This window comes from Ammospiza caudacuta, chromosome 1, assembly GCF_027887145.1.
Source record: "Ammospiza caudacuta isolate bAmmCau1 chromosome 1, bAmmCau1.pri, whole genome shotgun sequence".
Classification (NCBI taxonomy): Eukaryota; Metazoa; Chordata; class Aves; order Passeriformes; family Passerellidae; genus Ammospiza; species Ammospiza caudacuta.
The window spans coordinates 11,407,538-11,426,339 of NC_080593.1; the positions used below are offsets into that span (position 1 = coordinate 11,407,538).

The following is an 18,802-nucleotide window of genomic DNA, read 5'->3' on the forward strand; positions in this document are numbered from 1 at the left end:
ATAAGTCTGTCCAGAGGGGTGATGGACTAAAGAGGAGTGCATAAATCTTTGCTATTTTGGCCAGACTTTCATATTTCTTCTGCTGTAGGAATAAGAAGTAGAGACATTTGGAAATGCTGATTTTATATATGCAGCCATGTGGGCTGCTACCTGCAAATCTGGCACAGACATACACACTGTGTGCTGAGGGAAGCCAGCAGGGAGGAGATGCTCAGTGCTGGGCTGGCTTTGTGCACCTGGAGACCATGTCACTGAGGGGACACAGAGAGCCAGTGTCCCTCAGGGACACCAAGGGGGTGCTGCTAATCCCACCCCTGCAGCTGGCACATGTCAGCTGAGTACCAGTGCCAGTCCTGACCATTTCTGAGGGTCTGACACAGAATGTATGGCTGAGCCTCCCTAAGTTTTGGTTAGTGTGTTTAGAGCCTCAAGGAAGAGCTGAGCTGTAGGGATATCCTTGTTTCTTTCCCTAAAAATGTGTGTGTTTGTGTGTGTGTGCATGCCTGTGTGTGCATGTGTGTGCATATAACAATTTTGCTTCAAACATTTGTCTGCTCCCGAACAGCCACTGCAGAGACTTCCATTAGCAGCAGCATTAACCTTGCACTGACCTTGTAATAAGCAAGGTATGAGCTAGTCCTGCATCCAGCCTTAGTGTGAGACAGGGAGATGAAAAGACGTTTAATTTGGCCCATTGTATGAATTTTGCTGTCACAAAAAGCTGAAATTCTCTCAGGGCTGCAATGTCTCTGTCGACATAAAGGTTTTAATATAGGTTATGATTAGCATCAAGAAAACATTAAATGACATAATTTTTTTTCCCAAAACAGATGATTATTTTCGAAATTATTTTTCCCATGTTATTGCTGCTTTTTTGTAAATGTATAAAATGTACATTACAGAGGAGAATGAAGGTCAAAAGGTGTCAGTGTAATTAATGAACTGTGGGCTAAAAAATGTGGTTTAATCCTAAATCCTATGGCACTGAGAGACTGAAGTGATTCCAGCTGCATTGTGAGGCTCACAGGAGTCATGTGTGTAAAAGCTGACACTCTCAGGGTGGTTTATTTGGGGACTCACAGAACCCGAACTTTAAATTTACACATATAAATGCATAGGTTTTAAAGCCAGAAGGAATAACCAAGATCTAGGGTGACTTTCTTTATATCCAAGTTGCAGAATTTCACCTCACAGTTCCCTGCCCGAGCCAAATAAAATGACTATTCATACCATAGAGCTTGTGCTTTAATTCAGTGGGGGAACAGGTATGATACCAGGGTGTTTATCCTGAGATCTCAACAAAACCACAGAGCCCAAATAATGTATACCAAGCATCAAATTCTCTCAAACTTGTGGTGATAGTAATAAAAATGGCTAAATGTCTTTGAATAACAAATAAATCTGATTAAACTACTCTTTGCTTATAGCTTTCCTATAAGCAAGAAAGAACATAAATTGTTAGATACATGATTTATAGAATATTATTCGCTTTTCTCAGTAACTCTGTGCATTCTTGGGTCTTTGATATTCTGATAGCAATGCCCTTTGCAAATAATGCAAAATGATGTATATTTTAGCAGCTACTGGCTAGATTCTCAAGAGGAAACATTCTCTAATAGCACAGTGCTCCTGAGGGACTTTTACAAGCAATAAAATCCAAAGCATACAGGCGAGATTTTTTTGTCAAATCTTGCTTATACAAACACGAATTTCAGCTTCAGAGATCTCTTTTCTTCTCACTGCGAGACAAGCTCAGATAACGTGGAACCAGAGTCCTGCATCCTGCAGACATTTAAAGAGTCAGCTGCCTATGTGGTAGGGCAAATACTTGCAGTTTGAAATGATGTATGGGCACCACACACTGATCTCTCCAGTAGGGCAGGGGCAGGAAAGGCTCTCATAGAGAAATCTGCTTTTCCACTGAACTCCTTTCCTGCCTCTGCTCTCTGTAACCAGAGGAGAAGGCAGAAGACAGTCCTACAAGTACTGAAACAAAGGACAGGTGAAGAAACCTTTGATTTCTCCTCCTGACACATGAGGATAATAATGATTAAAAATTATTGTAGATGGCATTTAATTTGGTAAACTGAAATTTGGGATGAAGTATAATGCAGATTTTCTCAGCCTCTTTTTTAACTGCAACATATGCTGTTGAAAGCACAAATGGTTGCTGTTTTTTTTAACATATAAAAATCCCAAGCTCATTTGAATTACATTGAAAATAAATAATAAAAAGTGCAGTTTTTCTTACAATATTGAGATATATTGTAAATTATGAGAGCTGCAATTTTTTTTTATCTTGGAAAAACTTTGTGGCAGATTCTTTTTTCCTTCAAAGACTTCAGTGTTGCTTAGATGTGTGTCAACAAAGAAAGGATTCACTCAGTGCTCAGCAGATGTGCTTGGAGAAAACCCAACTCCTGAGACTGCATTACTGTCAACATCCCTATCAACAGGAAATGTAATAGAATGTGCAAAGTTGATATTTCTATCCTTGAACTTAAAATTGTTCAGTTTTTTGATTCCATATGAGTCTGAATATGGAAAACTCAACTGCATCTACACACAGTGGAGGAGATCCACTGAATACAGTTTGGATTTTCTGTTATCTCCTTATGAGTAAATGAAAACATTACAGCAGAAGTTGCTCTTTATCCTTCATGAAAGAACAACAGTTGTGATGATTACTCTTACCAGAGGGTGGATTTTGTGAGTCTGGTAGAATTTCCATTTGCTGGTTCACTTCTACATTTTTGTGACAAAATGGCAAGCTTTGCTAATTAGACTAATTTAGCTTTGGTAGGTCATCCAGTTAAAGCTAAAAGCAGAATTTATGCATTTGGATTAAACAAAATTTCTATTTTTTTGGGAAAGATTATGTCTATGTTGGCCTTTAATAACTGGGCCAAATTTTTGACTGATGTAATTTAACTGAGTTCTTAGGCAGGATAGTCTAGCAGAGAATTTGATCATAGCATATATAGTTTTTATAGCTGCAATGTGATTTGTTTTATATGTAGAACTGTATCTATATATAATGTACATTATATATACATATGTATAAATTATGAAGATAAATATGCATAGATGTATAGATATGTACTAATAATGCAATAGCTGTGCAGCCAAGCACACACATTTTGATTTTAGATTGTGTTACCCATCACTTGCTATTAGTTATCACCCTAAACTGAGAATGGTGAATGTGTTTGCATTTTATTTGTCACCAGGGAATAATTATGAAATATTTATTACATGGAAATTATTCTACATAAATATACTTTGCATAGCAGAAATGCACAGAGGGGGTTGTGACATGAGAGCTCTTCAATGACTTTCAAAATAGTAGAAATATCCCTGGTGGCTTTTAGTGCTTTTTATTCAATTTGGTGCAGATGAGCTAAGTTTATCTGTAAGAAAGTTGGTTTGCAAGTTTTGGGGTAAATGATCCAAGAACAGCAAAGTGGATGTATTTTATTTGCACAGTGAAATTCTATTGGCAAAAAACCCTGCAAAGGCAGTTTATTTTTTTGTCACACTGTAATAAGCATCTAATGACCCACAAAGAATTTGGGAACTCATCCTATTTACATTCCCTCCTATTTAAATATTCTGCTTTTGCATACAAAGGAGAGCTTTGTTCCTACAGGGCTGGTCAGCACCTGCTGGCTGCTTCCCACTGGGCACCATAATCCTCTGTGGCACTGAGCTTCCACAATCAAAGACTTTTTCCCTGTGTGTCCATCACGTACCTGGCGATTTTGTCAGTGCAGGACATGGTGATGAGCTGCTCCCCCAGCAGGACCCCATCCCATGTCTGCGCTGCGTTGTGGCACCGCACGGGAATGGTCCCTTCGCCAGACTCGATCTTCGTCCGCAGGTGCCCGCGGTATTTCCTCACTATGTGCTTGCTGCTGTTCACTGGGCAAAACAAACACAAGAATGGCAGGAATTGAGTGTTGTTTGAAAGGACTTGAGAGGCTGTGTTGATGCCATAGCTTGCATTTACAAAACCACCTTTGAAGGTCCTTTAAAAATCGGATGCAAAATTAGGTGAGATAACAGCCCAAGAAAGCAGCACAGTGCAGAAAGGAAGGAGCGTCTAGCATGCTTTTCTTTTTGCATCCATCACAGCTTACACAAAGCACACACTGAGCTCATGCTCCCCTTCTATTTCCCTTATATATTTAAAAAGAAGAAAGGTTCTCTGTCTTTTTAAGAACCTGTACAATTTCTCATTTTAGAATTGAGTTGTGATGGATGAATATTTGAAAAATATTAGTTCAGTAAGTATCATCAAAGACTCAGCTGCATGATGCAGACCAGTCCAATACTTTACTGTGATATTCAGTGACATTTCCTGAATAATTTCAGAAGTGAGTTTTTGATTTGCTACCATAAAATTTCACTGAAAACTTCTGAAAAGCTAAAGGTTTATACTCTGGGTCAAAGGCAAATCAAAATTTGCTAGTTTTTCATTACTGGCTGAAATTCCTACAGTCTCCCCGAAGTGAGGTACTTTCCTGCCTTGTGTTGTACCAGGATCTTTTATCACTTCTGTAATATTACATATTTCAGTGCAAGGCAGAGGCCCCTGGGGTAGCACAGGGCAAGCAGCTAAGTCGCTTGTCCTGGACCATGATGAACTGAGTCCTGCAGATATGCAGTAAATACAGGAGATAATGACATTTCAAAAGAACTTCACCTTCATTATTATGAAAAGAGGAAAACTGAAGCTCATTATCAAAATCACTCTTACACTCTTACACTGCTACATTACCCCTGGGTATTTTGGCTGTAAAAGGACAAGAAGGAGCAGCAAGAAAATCCTCAGGGTCTGCTCACTGCCTCACCCTCAGAGGGTTTCACTGGGGGTCACCCTCTCCCTGAAGCAGACCTTCCACAGTTTCCCTCTAGCCCAAAGGAAAATAATGGATGGCAGTACATGATGGCCTCTGCATTCAAGGAAAAAGGAATGCTTCATTTACAGACATGAAGCTTTTGCTCACATTGCCAACTGTCCTGCATTTTTTCCATGCCAGCTCCTCATGTGGACCAGAAGGCTTCTACTTGTGAAGGTGATGCTCCTCAGTGCTCAGTGGGCTGTGGGGCTGAGTGTTTCTGCCACTGACACCAGTGCACCAGAGGCTGTGGGGCTGGTGGCACCTCTGGCTGTGAGCAGCTGCCTCTGTGCACGGTCCCCAGTGCTGGTGGCAGCAATGGATTGAGTGGCTGCTGCCACTGGGTGGTTTGCAAAAAAGGGAGAGGAATAATAAATTGCTTCAGCCTATTGGGATTAGCAGAGGCAGCAAACACACATAGCGCAGCAAAGTCAGCTGTGACCCTCCAGCAGGCAGGGCCCTCAGCAATCATTGCCTCTTCTCTTCATTCCTGTTTTTTTAGAATTTAAGATGGGTGCATGTGTGTCAGCAGCAGGCTGGGACAGGTATCAAATGGATTGCTTGGCCATGACCAAAACCAATTTCCATCCAAACTCAATCTCCATCATATACAAAATATTGTTGCAAATACTATTACAGTAATGCTGCTACAGCATCTGAGTTTGAGGAAGAGTGGCTGTTGCACTGCCATCCCCATCAGCAGCCACCTCATCCCAGCAGCAGGGGATGGGGAGGGTCCCTGCGCCCAGTTGTCAGCACCTCACAAATTAAGACACTGCAGTAATCATCAGACTTGGACTATTGTGGCTTTTCAAACTTGAGTTGTGGGAGAAACTGGGAACAGCCAATAGGGAAATAAAAAAATCTAATAAGCAAAAATGTGGAAATGTGAAAAGAGCAGAAATGTCTCAGATCCCTCTGTTCTCAAATTTTCTGGTTGTGCCAACACTGTCAGGAAAGATTTTCCATGACCATGTGTGCTGATCCCTTGCACATCACTCTTGTCTGGGATGCTAAGTGCAGTGTCATCCAGAGGATGCCCTTTGGACTGTGTTAGCCATCTGGGAACTCGCCCATATTTTTCCTAGGACTCTGTGAGGAAACATTTTTAAAAACATGAAACAGTGGTGAGCAGCATTTTTCATAATTAAACCGCAGAGTCGTGGGAAAGATAGGACAACAAAAGTAGAAAGTGATCACTTCTACTTAGCAAACAGATCTAGCTGAACAACAGTGAGAAATGTCTGCTAAAACCACTTTGCCTTTGTCTGCACATACTGAGAACTGATGGCACAGCAGACCAAGATCTCTGCCAAGGAAGCAGTGAAGAGTGACTCAAGAGGCTATTGCTGTTTCAGCTGGTGGAAAGAGTAACTTTAAGCAAACCAGTTCTCTTTTCCTAAGCTTTCCCACAAGTATAATGAAGATAATGATGCTTCCTTCTTATGCAAATTCATTTAAAGGTACTGCTTAACAACTATTTATGAAAAACAGATGCTATCCTTCCAGGAAAGATTTGCCACAGGAGTCCACCTACTGGAAATCCCTCAAGACAAAATGTTTTTTACTGTTTCTTTCTCCAAATTTTAAGAAAATATTTTTTCTTGTTACACTTATTTCCCATCTCTGTAGATTCTCCTCCCTTTCTCAGCTCCTGCTCTGAGCCTCCCCTGTGGGTGCCTTGATCTCCTAGATTACTCTCTTATTCAAGCAATTCAGTGTGTTGATACACCTCCGCTTCCCATACATGCAAAGACACATGTAACTGCCAGGGAATTTTAGTGACTGCAGGATAAGATGAGCAGCCCATCATTTGTGTGGCTTTGATTTCAGTACATAAATGTTACCTCAGTGAGGGGCAAAGGTTCCCACAATATGCTGACAGAGATAAAGAGTGAGCTCAGGGGGAAGAACAGCAGCAGGATTTCAAACAGCTGTTGAGCAGCTGGGGAATTTAAAATATAGGCCAAAAAATTTTGAGGAGAGGGATATGAAAGACTTCTGTGAGTTTGGGGGGGGTCTGTATATTTAATTTGTCATTGGTCTATCTATCTTCCCAAGACTGCAGGAAGTACAAAGGCCAAAGCACTCTACAGCTGGTTGTTCTCACAGCATCTCAACCCTGGACTGCAAGTGCCAGAAACTGAACAATAAAGTTTCTAAGAAGCACTTGAGGTGTGCAAGTGCACTGATAGTCTCAGTTTCTGAGCGCTCATATTGGCTCAGCCACGTGTCCAGCTCTGCTCCCTGTCCCTGCGCCCTGCCCAGGCTGCAGCGAGCAGCCGGTGCTGGCTGATAGGATTCAGGATTTGTGGCCAGGGTACACTCACCCCAGGACACACTCCCACTGCTCTGATAAGGGGTTTTAGCTGCTCAACTGCTATTAAATTCAATGAATAGGGTGTGACTCAAACCTCAAGCTGTGCTGCCTGTCTCAGGCTGCTCACATTGCTGGGGTGGTTGGAACACATGCTCCAAAGGTTCATCTGTGGCATTTATATAAAATACTAATAACCCAAAGCTCTGAATGCTTTCAGATTGCCAATGGTTAAATAAATCAAAATCTGCAACTGGAACACACTGAGTTCTTTTTTAGCATGCCATTAAGCAGCACAGGAAGATATAGCCAAAGGAAGAGATGAGGATCTGTGAGTTTTGCACTGAAGCTGCAGACAGACTCCAGCTCTAAGCTGCTTGTTAGCAGTAAAATCATGGTCCACTTGCTGGCTCAGCCTGCTACAGATCATTTTAATGCAGTCACAGAAATATATTTATTCATGCATCTAAAAGTCACCAACTACAGGCTACTGCTGTTCTGCTGTTAAGTATGATCAAAACATCAGTAACTTTAAGCATTTCTGATCTTCCCTGTGCTGGTTCTCCAACTGCTTAATCTCAGCTAATTGCAGGGGAGAAGGCGTCTGTGGATGCCACTTCAACCAGAACAAAATGTCAATTCAAACCAGAATTGGAAAGGACAAACTAAAAAATCATTTGGAGTGGATTTATGATGTGTGCTCCACTCAGATGTGGAAATTACTCCTGAGAGTTCCTAAGATAAAAAGGTCCTGGATTAATTATTGGATTAGAAATGTACACAGACAGGTGCCTCGTATTTAAAATCAGTGAAATGCTCTGATTTCAAGCCTAACCCCTTATTTCCATATTTGCTCCAGGACCAGTTCTAGCTCATATAGTAATGAGAAAAGCTAGTCCATATTTATTATTTAGTTACAGAGTGAAGAGGAAATGGACGGTGATTAAACAGAATCACACGAGTAAGGATCTGTCTGAAATTTTGCATGACTGCCTCAGAGGTTCATTTTCTGTTTTCCTGCTTCAGTGGAGGCTGCTCTTTCTTCAGAAAAGAAATAGAAGAGCCTGTCTTGCATTTTCAGTGCTGGACTCTCCCCCCCTCAGCATGGTTTACAAAGCTTCCTTAGAGCAGTGGGAGACAAAGGGGTGGAAAGAAGAGTGTTAACATTTGACTGCCTTTGTATTTTGATGGTTATTAGAGATGCACTTTCCTCAACCAGATCCTGACTAAATGTACAGCATTACTATTTCTGGAAGTGTTGAAGTGAGAATCACAGCACAGTGAGCACTTTGGCTGTGTCTGCTCTGGGCAGAGTGGCGGGTCAGATAAATCCCTGCTGCACTGGGCTTTGGTGACCCACACAGAGCCAGGCTGAAATGCCATGGGCCAGCTTTGGAAAACAAGAAACTTTAGGACTATTCTGAAATAAGTCTGAATTTGTGAAAAGAATGGTCAACAGAGCTGCCCTGCAGTGACTTCGGGGATGTATCATTCCCAGAAGGGAACACAAGAGACCCTGTCCTGTACAGGTTAAACAGGATAAAAGCATGTTGAGATTAATCTAAAAGTTGAGATATGACTTTTAAATATAGACCATGAGGGATATTGCATCTGAAGGGAGTCCTAGGAGAGATTTGCTTGCTCCCAGAGCCATGTGGCACCCAGCATGTTGTATCAGATTTCAGTTCAGATCTATGGTATGGACAGTACCATTAAGCCCTATATACAAATAAAAATATAAATATGTAATTTATATGGTAATTTTACCTGCGAGACCTGTAGTTTTTGGAACTTAAATTAACATTGGAGATTGAACTTCTTTACCTTTTCCCTTCTCCCTGCCTCTTTCTTGGCTGAAATACTGTCTTTGGACTGTGGTCCCTAACCTGACAGAATCCATGACCTGATAAATGATGCTCCCTTCTTTTCAGTAACCTTCAAATAGCAATTTTCACTCTTTCTACTTCTTCCACAATTTTTCATCTGCCAATTATTTCTAGTGATGTACTGACAAGGTGTGATAGCAAAGTCAGTTTGCCTATCCATAGATTATCAATATGTGGCATTTAATCCAGAAGAAGCAGTGAAGAGAAAACTTGAAGTTTGAATCCTCAAGAACAGGAAGGAAATGACTGAATTATTTTTCTTTATCTGCTTTAAGTAGCTATTAATTTATTATTTTTTGATTGAATTGTAATGTTAGAGACAGTAACTGTAGGAAGGGTATAAGAATGGTTTTTCAGCATATTAAAGTTTATCAGTGAATGTTTTAATGAATACTTTTCATTTTGGTCCATCAAAATGCCTCCATATATGATTATTGAGGGAAAAAATTCATCTGTTCAGATAACATAACTCTTTTACAATGAGTTTTTATTATTTTTGTACGTTAATATGAAATTTATTGAAAGCTCATCCTAGGGAGAGGTGCCAAAATACCTTCATTGAACTATGCTAGAGCAGACTATGACACTCTAATACATGAAATCCATTTCACCATCAGACTAACTTCTAAGTAAGCCTGGACTCTCAGCAGTCTTTAATACCCTGAGAGGAAAAAAAATATCTGAGAGAAATAGCTCAAAGCCTACAAACAAGTTTTCTCTAATGTCTGTCTTTGAGAAATGCCTGGGATCAAAATGTGAGTAACTAGTTAAAATTCACTTTAAAACAATTTGCTGGCAGCAAAGTCATGCAGAGCTTCCTCTGAGAGTTATAAATGACTGTTCCAGGCAAGGAGGAATGAGCAGCACTGGGTCAGGTGTCAGGGAAATTCTTTGTGCCACCTACAAACCCAGGCTGTGGACTCCAGCCTGCTCTAGAGTAGGAAAGCATTAGCATGTTGAAGCCGAAAGTACAAGATTTATCAGAGGGATTAAGATTCTGTGCATGTGGCAATAAAGGAAAATACAACTCAAACACTTCAAGATTATTATTTTTAATTACTAATTGCTCCTCTTGTCTAAAATCAGACACGTCCCGCCACGGCTTTGAAAGTGCAGCTGCTCCCACAGAGCAAAGTCTCGAGATCTGGCAAAGGGCTGGGAATTCTCTGAGGAGGAGTTCTGCCTCTGAAGCCTCCACCAGGCAGAGAGGGCCACAGAGAGGGTCTCCAGCAAGGCACAGCTCAGGTTTGGCAGTGGGCAGAGATGCTGCTTGTGCCCAGCTCAGCAGCTGATCAAAGCCAGTGCAGAGTGAGATCAGGGGGAAGCAGCTATTCACCCATGTCCTAAGCTGTGCATCATTGGATCTTTCACTTTTTTGTTAATGAGAAATGTTTTCTCTTAAGGCTAGGCTTTATCTTTTAAATATACTTTATGTGAAAAATATATCAACATCACTAGAATTGCCTATTTGGTGACAATTCTCTCTCCTGCCATGTTTTAATCAAGAAGTTTACACAAACATAAAGAGAATGTGTTATTCATCATAACCCTCTTTCTTTTATCAACAAAACATGCTGTTATTCATATGGCTCTGGGATTCTGTTGCAGTTTGGAAACTGAAATCTTCAAGGATGATTTAAGGAAAATGTTGTGGGAGAAGTCAGCAAAATATGTAAACAGAAAATGAACCCCATGAGACAGAAACAAGAGCAATCTGTCAATATGGTGACAGATTTTCAACCACACTGTGGTTGGTATAATTCTAGAGAGGCTGTGATTCCTGATGCACCACCAGATATATTCTAATTCAGCTTCTGGAGCTCTGGAGTCTTGTCTGGAGCCTTGTCTGGAGCCTGGTCTTTGGATGAAGAAATTAATTCTTGATCACCAGAAAGTGGTTCCTGTCAGCCTCAAAAAATCTGTGGACTAAAGTTGTTAAATTACTCTGAATAATTTTACAGCAGTGCACAGAACATACAATGTTTTCCATTTTAGTATTCTTCTCTCAGCACTAACTACCCTTTCTCAGAGCTGTGATTGCTGGATCCCTTTTATTCCAATTTTACAGGTACAGAAATAGAAATTACCAGAGTGAGGTGATTTGCCCCAGTCTGGCTAGAGAAGGCAGCTTGCAGGATCATGGTAAGAATTTAATTGTTTGCTACTCACACAGAACTCTTCAGATTTCTCTCCTTACTCTAAGAAACTCCCACTAGTCTGAGGACTTCCAGAAGTCCCACAAAGATCCTAACTGGACCTGGAGCTGTCTCATAAGCTTTCTAAAACTCAACTTATGAGTTTTATCTGTAATTCCCACTCAGTGGAAGGGCAAATTAGACTAATTTAGACCTGAGTGGGTGTAATTTTCACCCACAGAGATTTTTCCTGACTATGGTTTGATATTTTCCACTCAAAAATCTGTGCCTCACTTAGGTGCCTATCTATGGTTGGCTATGGGATGTTGGGGTGGAATGGGGGGATGTCCAGGAGCATGTGTTCTCTTTTTCCTGCTGCAGAGGGCTTTGAAGACACCATCATTCCTTGGGCTGGACAAATCTGGGGACAAGGAGCTTTTCTTGATGGAATTTTCTACTGCTGTTCTGAAAACTTCTCAGGCATGGTCTTTTGCTGATTAATGTAGCCTTTTTATCACATCTGAACATTGCATCCAAATGCAGTGTTTTACAAAGCAGCAAAAGCCATAACAAAGCAGAATCAATAAATACAGTGCAATGCCCTGTGGCTATTCCAGCATTCTGTTAAAATTAGAATCTGATTATAGCTGGAAACCTGTTTTCCTGAATCTTAACAAACACATTTTGCTTTACATGAAAGCTTTTCAAAGCTGTGTCCAATGCTGGCTCTGAGCAATCCATAGTTTTCAGCATATTCTGTCTCTTTTCCTGGATAGACACACACTGCACTGACATATACTTCTAAAAATCTTATTTTCTACTTTAAACTCCCCCTGAAACAACAAAACTCAAATAAGCAAAAGCAGCCAAGAATATCACAAGGAGAAGGAATTGGGACATTTTCAATGCATTGTCAAAGGCACAGTTTTCTCATGATGTGTCAGTTCTGACAAAGTTTTAAAACAGAGAGTTAAAAAAGGGAGCTGTCTAGCTCAGCTGAGAGGGAATTCACTGATCCAGGAGTTGAGAGACACAGATTCAAGTTTTTATTTGATTCTAAGTGGCCTTGAATGAAAAAGCCTACCCTGAACTGGGCATGGGAGGAAATGAAATAGGGTTTTCCTACCCCTTGTTACTCATGACCAGAAGATACAAAAAATATAAGATGTGATCCCAGTTTCACACAATTATTTTCTTTTAAGTTTTGCCTGAAAGGTTTTGAGGGTTTTTTTTCCAGCCAGCCAGTTCTTTGAGACCTAAAATCTGTCCATGAAGTGAAGCTGTTATTCACCAGTCAGCTTTAGCAAAACCCCACTAAGAACCTAACTACCCAGCCTGGTGGAGATTAATAATGGAATATAAAGGAACAGCAAACTTGTACATGCTGATTAACTTGTACAGCTTGATTAATTGTACTGAAAGCTTCAGGACTTCAGTATAGTGAAATGAAAGCCTCTTTCCAAGGTGCATCCTTAGCTCCAGCATGAAAATACCAACAATAAAACCATGAGTGCTTTCACAGCTCTCCTAAGCCTGGACACCACTGGTTTCTCTGGCAGGTTTAGGGGCTGGAACTGACCTTTGGGATTGGCAAAAGGTTTAGCATGACAGGTCATGTAAGGCATCAGACCTCTCCTTTGGGTTACCAAATAGATGGGATTTCCAGAACATGTGACCCATGTATTTGCAGCCCCTCTGGCACTGCTGCTCTGTCTCAGCAATGGGCTCATCTGAACACCAAGATCCAGCTGCTGCTGCTGCAGCTTTTTCCTCAGGTAGCTTCAGGAGGGCTAAGGGTTCACAGAAAAGGGCTTGGGCCAGTCACTGTCTCCATTCTGGTACCCTTGACAGGAGTCTTTCCACCCTTTTCCATTATTTTCCTCCCCGGCAGCCTTGGATGAGCAGAGAGTGAGTAGGAGAGGCTGGGGGAGGAAAAGCTTCTTGCAGCCCGGGAGATGGCTCCAGCCAGTGCCTGCAGGTCCTGTGTGGGTGCTGAGCATTGGAAGAAGCAGAGGGGCTTCACTCATCCTGAGTTTCCCCACCCTCACAGGCTTTATGTTGCTGTCTCTCGCCCACTTCCCCCTCACAGCTGAACATCACAGACCCACTCTCCCTCAAACTTCGCCATCCTGTCCCAGGGTCCCACTGATTCCTCTCAGCCACACTTTCTTCTCCTGAAATCCCTTTGCCCACCTTCCCCAGAAGAAGAAAGCTCCCCCACAGTGCCAGCATGGATTTATTTTAGATGCTGGAAAGAAATCTTAGAACTGTCTACACACAGCATCACTTCACACCTGAAAAGCCCTGAGCTAAATCAGCCCTGCAGGACTTGTGGGGACACAGGACCACCCCAGCTGGGCTGGGCTCTGCTGTCATCCTGCCCATCCTGAGCAGGAGCACACTCCACCTCTGCTCCAGCCATGGGTGAGGTGTTTCAGTGAAGGAGAGAATTAACCAGAGGGAACTGTCCTGTGGCCATGCTGTCCCTGCCAAGCTGACTTGAGTGAAAGCAGTCACACTGAAACAGCATTTCAGCATCCTGGGAAGATCAAGATAGAAAACAGGGCAATTTCATACAAACCTAGTGCCTGCTAATAGTCCTGAGCAGGGACACGAGCTCCTTGGCAGCCCAGCCTCCAGTCAGCTGTAGAAAGTAGCTCCATTTCCTCTGTTTACTTTGGTAAATTGAGGCTGGGTCAGTGGCACAAGCAGGAGGGGCCATTGCTTCCATGGAATGTGACCTCAAAGGAGCCTGACAAAGGGTGCTGTGCTCACACCTGAACCCAAACCTTTTGGATAAGACCCAGTCCAGTCTTAATGAAGGGAAAGGATAATTTCCTTCCACCTTCTTGAATGCTAATTCCCTAGCCTGTGAAGTAATGCAAGAGCCTCTTGCTGTATCTGCAATTTCTGCAGCATCCTTTATATGACAAAGCAATCTGGGCTGACCACAATAATTCATCCAGTGCTGGGATTATTTCTCCTGAGGCAGTATTCAGCACTACAGCCTACAGTGGTGTGTGCATTTTTTTAGTTTCCTGTTACTTCTGGGCATGGTTCTCTATGATAATTTTTTTCTGAGATCCCCCAAGGTATTGTTCTGCTCAGTCATATGAAAAATAGGAAAACAAAGCACCTTCATCCCGGTTCCACAGATGGGCCATTCATCAGCATAAAATCAACTTCACAGCCTTGGAGGAAGCTGCTCCATGCACCAAATAGCTAGGAATTTCCAAGATGGTTTCTCAAGCTGCATCAGGCCAACAGCTGTGACAGACAGATGTGATATCTGGGAGCACTTGTGTAATGGAAACAAAAAATAGTGCCCAAGTCCAGGGGATGACCTATGGTTATCTGCAATTTTTGTAATGGGAAAGTTTATCCCTTTGTTAGAACCTGAATTTTCTTGTAGTTCCAGATGTCTAATTTCTTTTCAGATCACTGAGTTACTTAGATTGTTCTTCTTGAAGTGCTTTCCCCTTTTACCATCTATTTACAAGAACAGAATTTGTTCATTTAACTAAACATGGGATTGGCAAAAGGAAGGCAGAGATTTCTTCCCCTTGCACATCCAGAAATGTTCACCAAACCCAATGGTTTGGGGAGTGGTTCTAGCCCAGTTACCGCCATAAGCATTCTCATTGTATTTCCATCCTCTAACTCTCTGAAGGACACTGAATATTGACTTCTGGGGCTGAGGCTCTCAAACAGTTTTAGGAGATGATCAGACTCCTTAGAGGGTCTCTGTGTGAATCTGGCCTTCTCCAGCCAGTCTGCTCAGGATATGACTTTCAGGGGTCTGGTTTGGGATGACAGAACCTGGGTCAGCCCCATCTGAACAGGGAATGCTGAGTTACTGCTGTGAGCAGGGCACCCTTCACAGCAGCCCTGGATCTGGGGTGAACAGAGAATGTTTTTCTGAGAATGGAATGCAAAATGCAGCAGCCAGAATCACAAGCAGGGAAAGCACAGGTCTGCCCAGTGAAAGCACACTTGAGTAGGGAGCACAAATGTGTCTTCCTGGGTACTCTTCAATTCCCCAACTCCCTGAAAACTGCAGTGCACATCTTCTCCTCATCACATCACCTACCAAGGCAATGATGTGGCTCACGTGGTCACAAACGGGCCCTGCTTAGATGAGAGTTCTGCCAAATGTGTGTGCATGAGAGCTTCAGCACAGCTGTAGGTTAATAGACAAGCAGGAGAAAAACCCCATGTGGAGCAGATGCAATGGTGTGTTTCAGACCTAAAGGAAGTGTGGGATAAAACAGGAGCTGGGCTATCAGGGAGTCAATGGCACAAGGCAATACAGCATGTTAGCAAGAGATAGAAAAGCAGCCCAGGGGAGAAGAACTGAGACAAGCCCTGGGGCAGATTCTGTTTGTCTCTTTGGTGATCCATGTAGTGAAAAAGAGAGAGCACATCTGTAGAAAAAAGATGGACAATGAGGTAAAATACTGCCAGGGAAGGAGGAGTGGGGAAAGTAGAGGATTTTTTTTAGCTCAAATTTTCAAGCAATTCATTTTGCTTTTCAAGAGACTTAAAAAAAAGGAAAAGAGCCAATGAGTCAAGAAGCACTAAATTAGCTAGGATGGTGCTGTAGCAAATCAAGGGCTTGATTATTCTGTGGTTTGCCCTAGATTTAGGAGAAAGTGCAAAATATGCAACAAATACCACAGGGTGAGCTGCCCCCAGGGCTCCACCTCACAAGCAGGAGTGTGTGTGCCATAATGGAAACAGCAGCTCCCTTAGGCCCCTCAGGAACCCCTGGTGACTGATGCTGTGGGACTGTCCTTGGGAGAGCTCAGAAATGCAGGCACACCTGGCTGAGATGCACATGAAGGGAGAAGGCACCAGAAAGGGAGATGTCCCAGGCTCCCTGACCTGCAGCACTGAACTGATGGAGGGGAAGAAGCTGCGTGTGTGAAGGAGCAATGAGAGTTGTGAGGACACCAGGAACAAGCTGCCTTTTTGTCATAGACCTGTGCTACAACCTTGAGGCTGACCTTGAAAAATGATGGAAAGGGTCTTGAGAAGGAGACTGGAGAGAATGAACCAGGACAAACCCATAAAAAGCACCTGAAACCCCTGTGGCATTTCCCAGTCTCATATTCCTGCAGCACCACTGACCGTGGCTGGTCTCCTGTGCTGCTCTCAGCTGCTCTGGCCTCTTTCCCCCCAGCCTCCTCCCCTGCTCTCTCAGTCTGTACCTTCTTCCAAAGCTCTGACTTCATTTCCTGTAAATCCATCCAACTTCCCAACCTACAGGCACCAAAAAAGAGTTAGAAACCCCTCCCTGCTCAAAGTAGCCTGCTCCAACTGATTTAGTCTCTCTTTTAGAGCTGCCTAAGGATGTTATCAACAAACAACTCAGCTTACCTCTGACTCAAGAAGGCCATTTCTTCAAATTAAAGTATGATTTTATCTCCTTGTCCCTAATCTCACTTTCCTGCATGAGGCTGGCATGGGTGTGTGCTGCCTGCACCTCTCCTCTGCATTGCAACTCTCAGACTTTTACACATGCCACAAACTTGGTATCCACTATCTGCTCTATCCACTAAGAAGTAAACTGGGTTTCAAAAGCATGCCAGCTTACGTCTTCCCTTACCAGAACAAAGCTCATAAGAAGGAAATGCGAGGCCTCCCTGAGGGTGCTGGAAAGACACGGTGGATAATAGGAAATTTTTGGAAGGAGATTTGAGAAGTGGATTTTACTCAGTCCCTATATTGATAAAGGCTTATCATATTCCTTCTCAAAACCAGGAACCACATGGTGAGGCAACGTTTTTAAATGTTAATGCATCTTTAGAGAATAATCAGTAATGTTTGATGGCTTGTGCTAGCTCTAGGAGAGGTCTCTTTGTTGTTTAAGAAATTAAACAACATTCATCTGGAGTTTCTTGTCATTACAGGATGAAAGAAAGGTTATTTCTTTAGGAAAAAAAAAAAAAGAAGAAAGGGAAGATGTGAATGATAAACATTATAAAATACTTATCTTCCCAGATGTCTCTGGGATTATGTGAGCTGAGAGGAAATGCTTATCTCTCTGAAGGACAGCTTTTGGCAACTTGGCTTTCTATACAGTGCTAAATTGTTTTAAGAGCACAGGACAAAGGTAGAGGGATCTGTTTAAAGGAGTGAATTATGAGCCAGGTGTAGCATCTCTTCATGGTACTGCTACTGAATCACTGTGTAACCTTGGCTAAACCACACAGACCTTTCTGCCTCAGCTTCTGCTTGGGAAAATAATTGGTGTAATAGCCAACAGGAAAATTATTTTCATTATTATCTACAAATTTACTGTCTGTGTCATGTACTGTGTGATTATATATTTTTAAACACAGCTCCTTGTGTATCTTGTTATCGACAGAAGCATTCCCTCATTAGCTGGGAGATTTATCTGGTCTGTGAAGGAATCCATGAGCCAAGCAGGGTTCACCTCCAGGGCTGGGTTCAGCTGCATATAATCAGGCAGCAGGGCTGTCAGCTGCCCAAAGCACTGACTTCCTCATGCCAACAAGAGCAGAATCCAGCCTGGACAGCCTCTGGTTGCTCTTGACAACAAACCACATTTAAAAAATAATTACAGATTTTGGTGCTTCCAATTGTGATGGCAGCTAAGGGGTGCCCCAGGAAACCTGCCTTCTGGAAAACATGAGTGCCTTTAACCAAACATAAAGCCTTTTAAAATATCTCTTGATACAGCTATACAGTGAGAGGCCAAAGTTCACTATTGTTTTCTGATATTCATAAGCATTCCCTTTTTAATTTTGATTTAAGATGATGCTATGTCTTTTCATTTTGTTAACTCATCAGGAATTGGTTGATTTGAGTAGGAGTTTTAAGCATTTACTTGCTTTTGTTCATTTTATAAACCCTGCTGACACAATGAAGAAATCATGGCAGGCAAGGACCACATTTCCTTCCTGAATAGGTGCATTCTGTTTTGTTGCCCCAGCAAGCTGCTGTTTCACACGTGAAAAAAATTCTAGTCTGGGCAGAATAATATCTAATCATTGATAAATAACTTATACAAATAAGAAATCACAAAGGAGTGAAACTACCATCTGATGGATTTGCCTGTGAGGAAGTGATGTCGTTGTGTGACCTTGGGTGATTAATGTTACATTTCCATGTCTGTGCTTCCTCCTCCATCCATTCTTTTGTCTTGCCTGCCTCACATTCAGGGTAGTCAAGGCAAGGACCATTTCTCATTATGTGCACATTTGGCAGCCAGCACTATGGGCTTTGCAGCACTGTAAAACACAGGTATGAGGAGCAGTAGTTGGGCAGAGATAAGAGAGTGCCTTGTGCATTGGATCATGGGGTGACAGGCATGTGATAACCAGCCACAGATCTCTGGGGTCCCCTGTCCCTGGCTGGGGGCATTCCATGTGGATAGGTAGGGACTAAGCTGGTGCAGGGGGAAAGAAACAAGGACCTGACAGGGGAGGGACAGGGACAGGCATGTCTGGGGAGTGAGGAGGTGAGTGGGCTGGGTCATGGTGGAGATGGGATTTGTCATAATGGACAACAAGCTCTGCAGGCCTGTTGGTGGCACAC

General features: G+C 42.4%; 1 protein-coding gene across 2 annotated transcripts in view; it reads right to left on the reverse strand.

Annotated features, from left to right (window-relative positions):
- Positions 1 to 18,802, reverse strand: part of ADARB2 (adenosine deaminase RNA specific B2 (inactive)) — a 305,116-nt gene that overhangs the window by 15,127 nt on the left and 271,187 nt on the right. For both annotated transcript variants that reach the window (XM_058808746.1, XM_058808753.1), the window contains exon 7: positions 3,753 to 3,921. In XM_058808746.1, the coding sequence (XP_058664729.1) occupies positions 3,753 to 3,921 (169 nt within the window). The remainder of the gene's footprint in view (positions 1 to 3,752; positions 3,922 to 18,802) is intronic.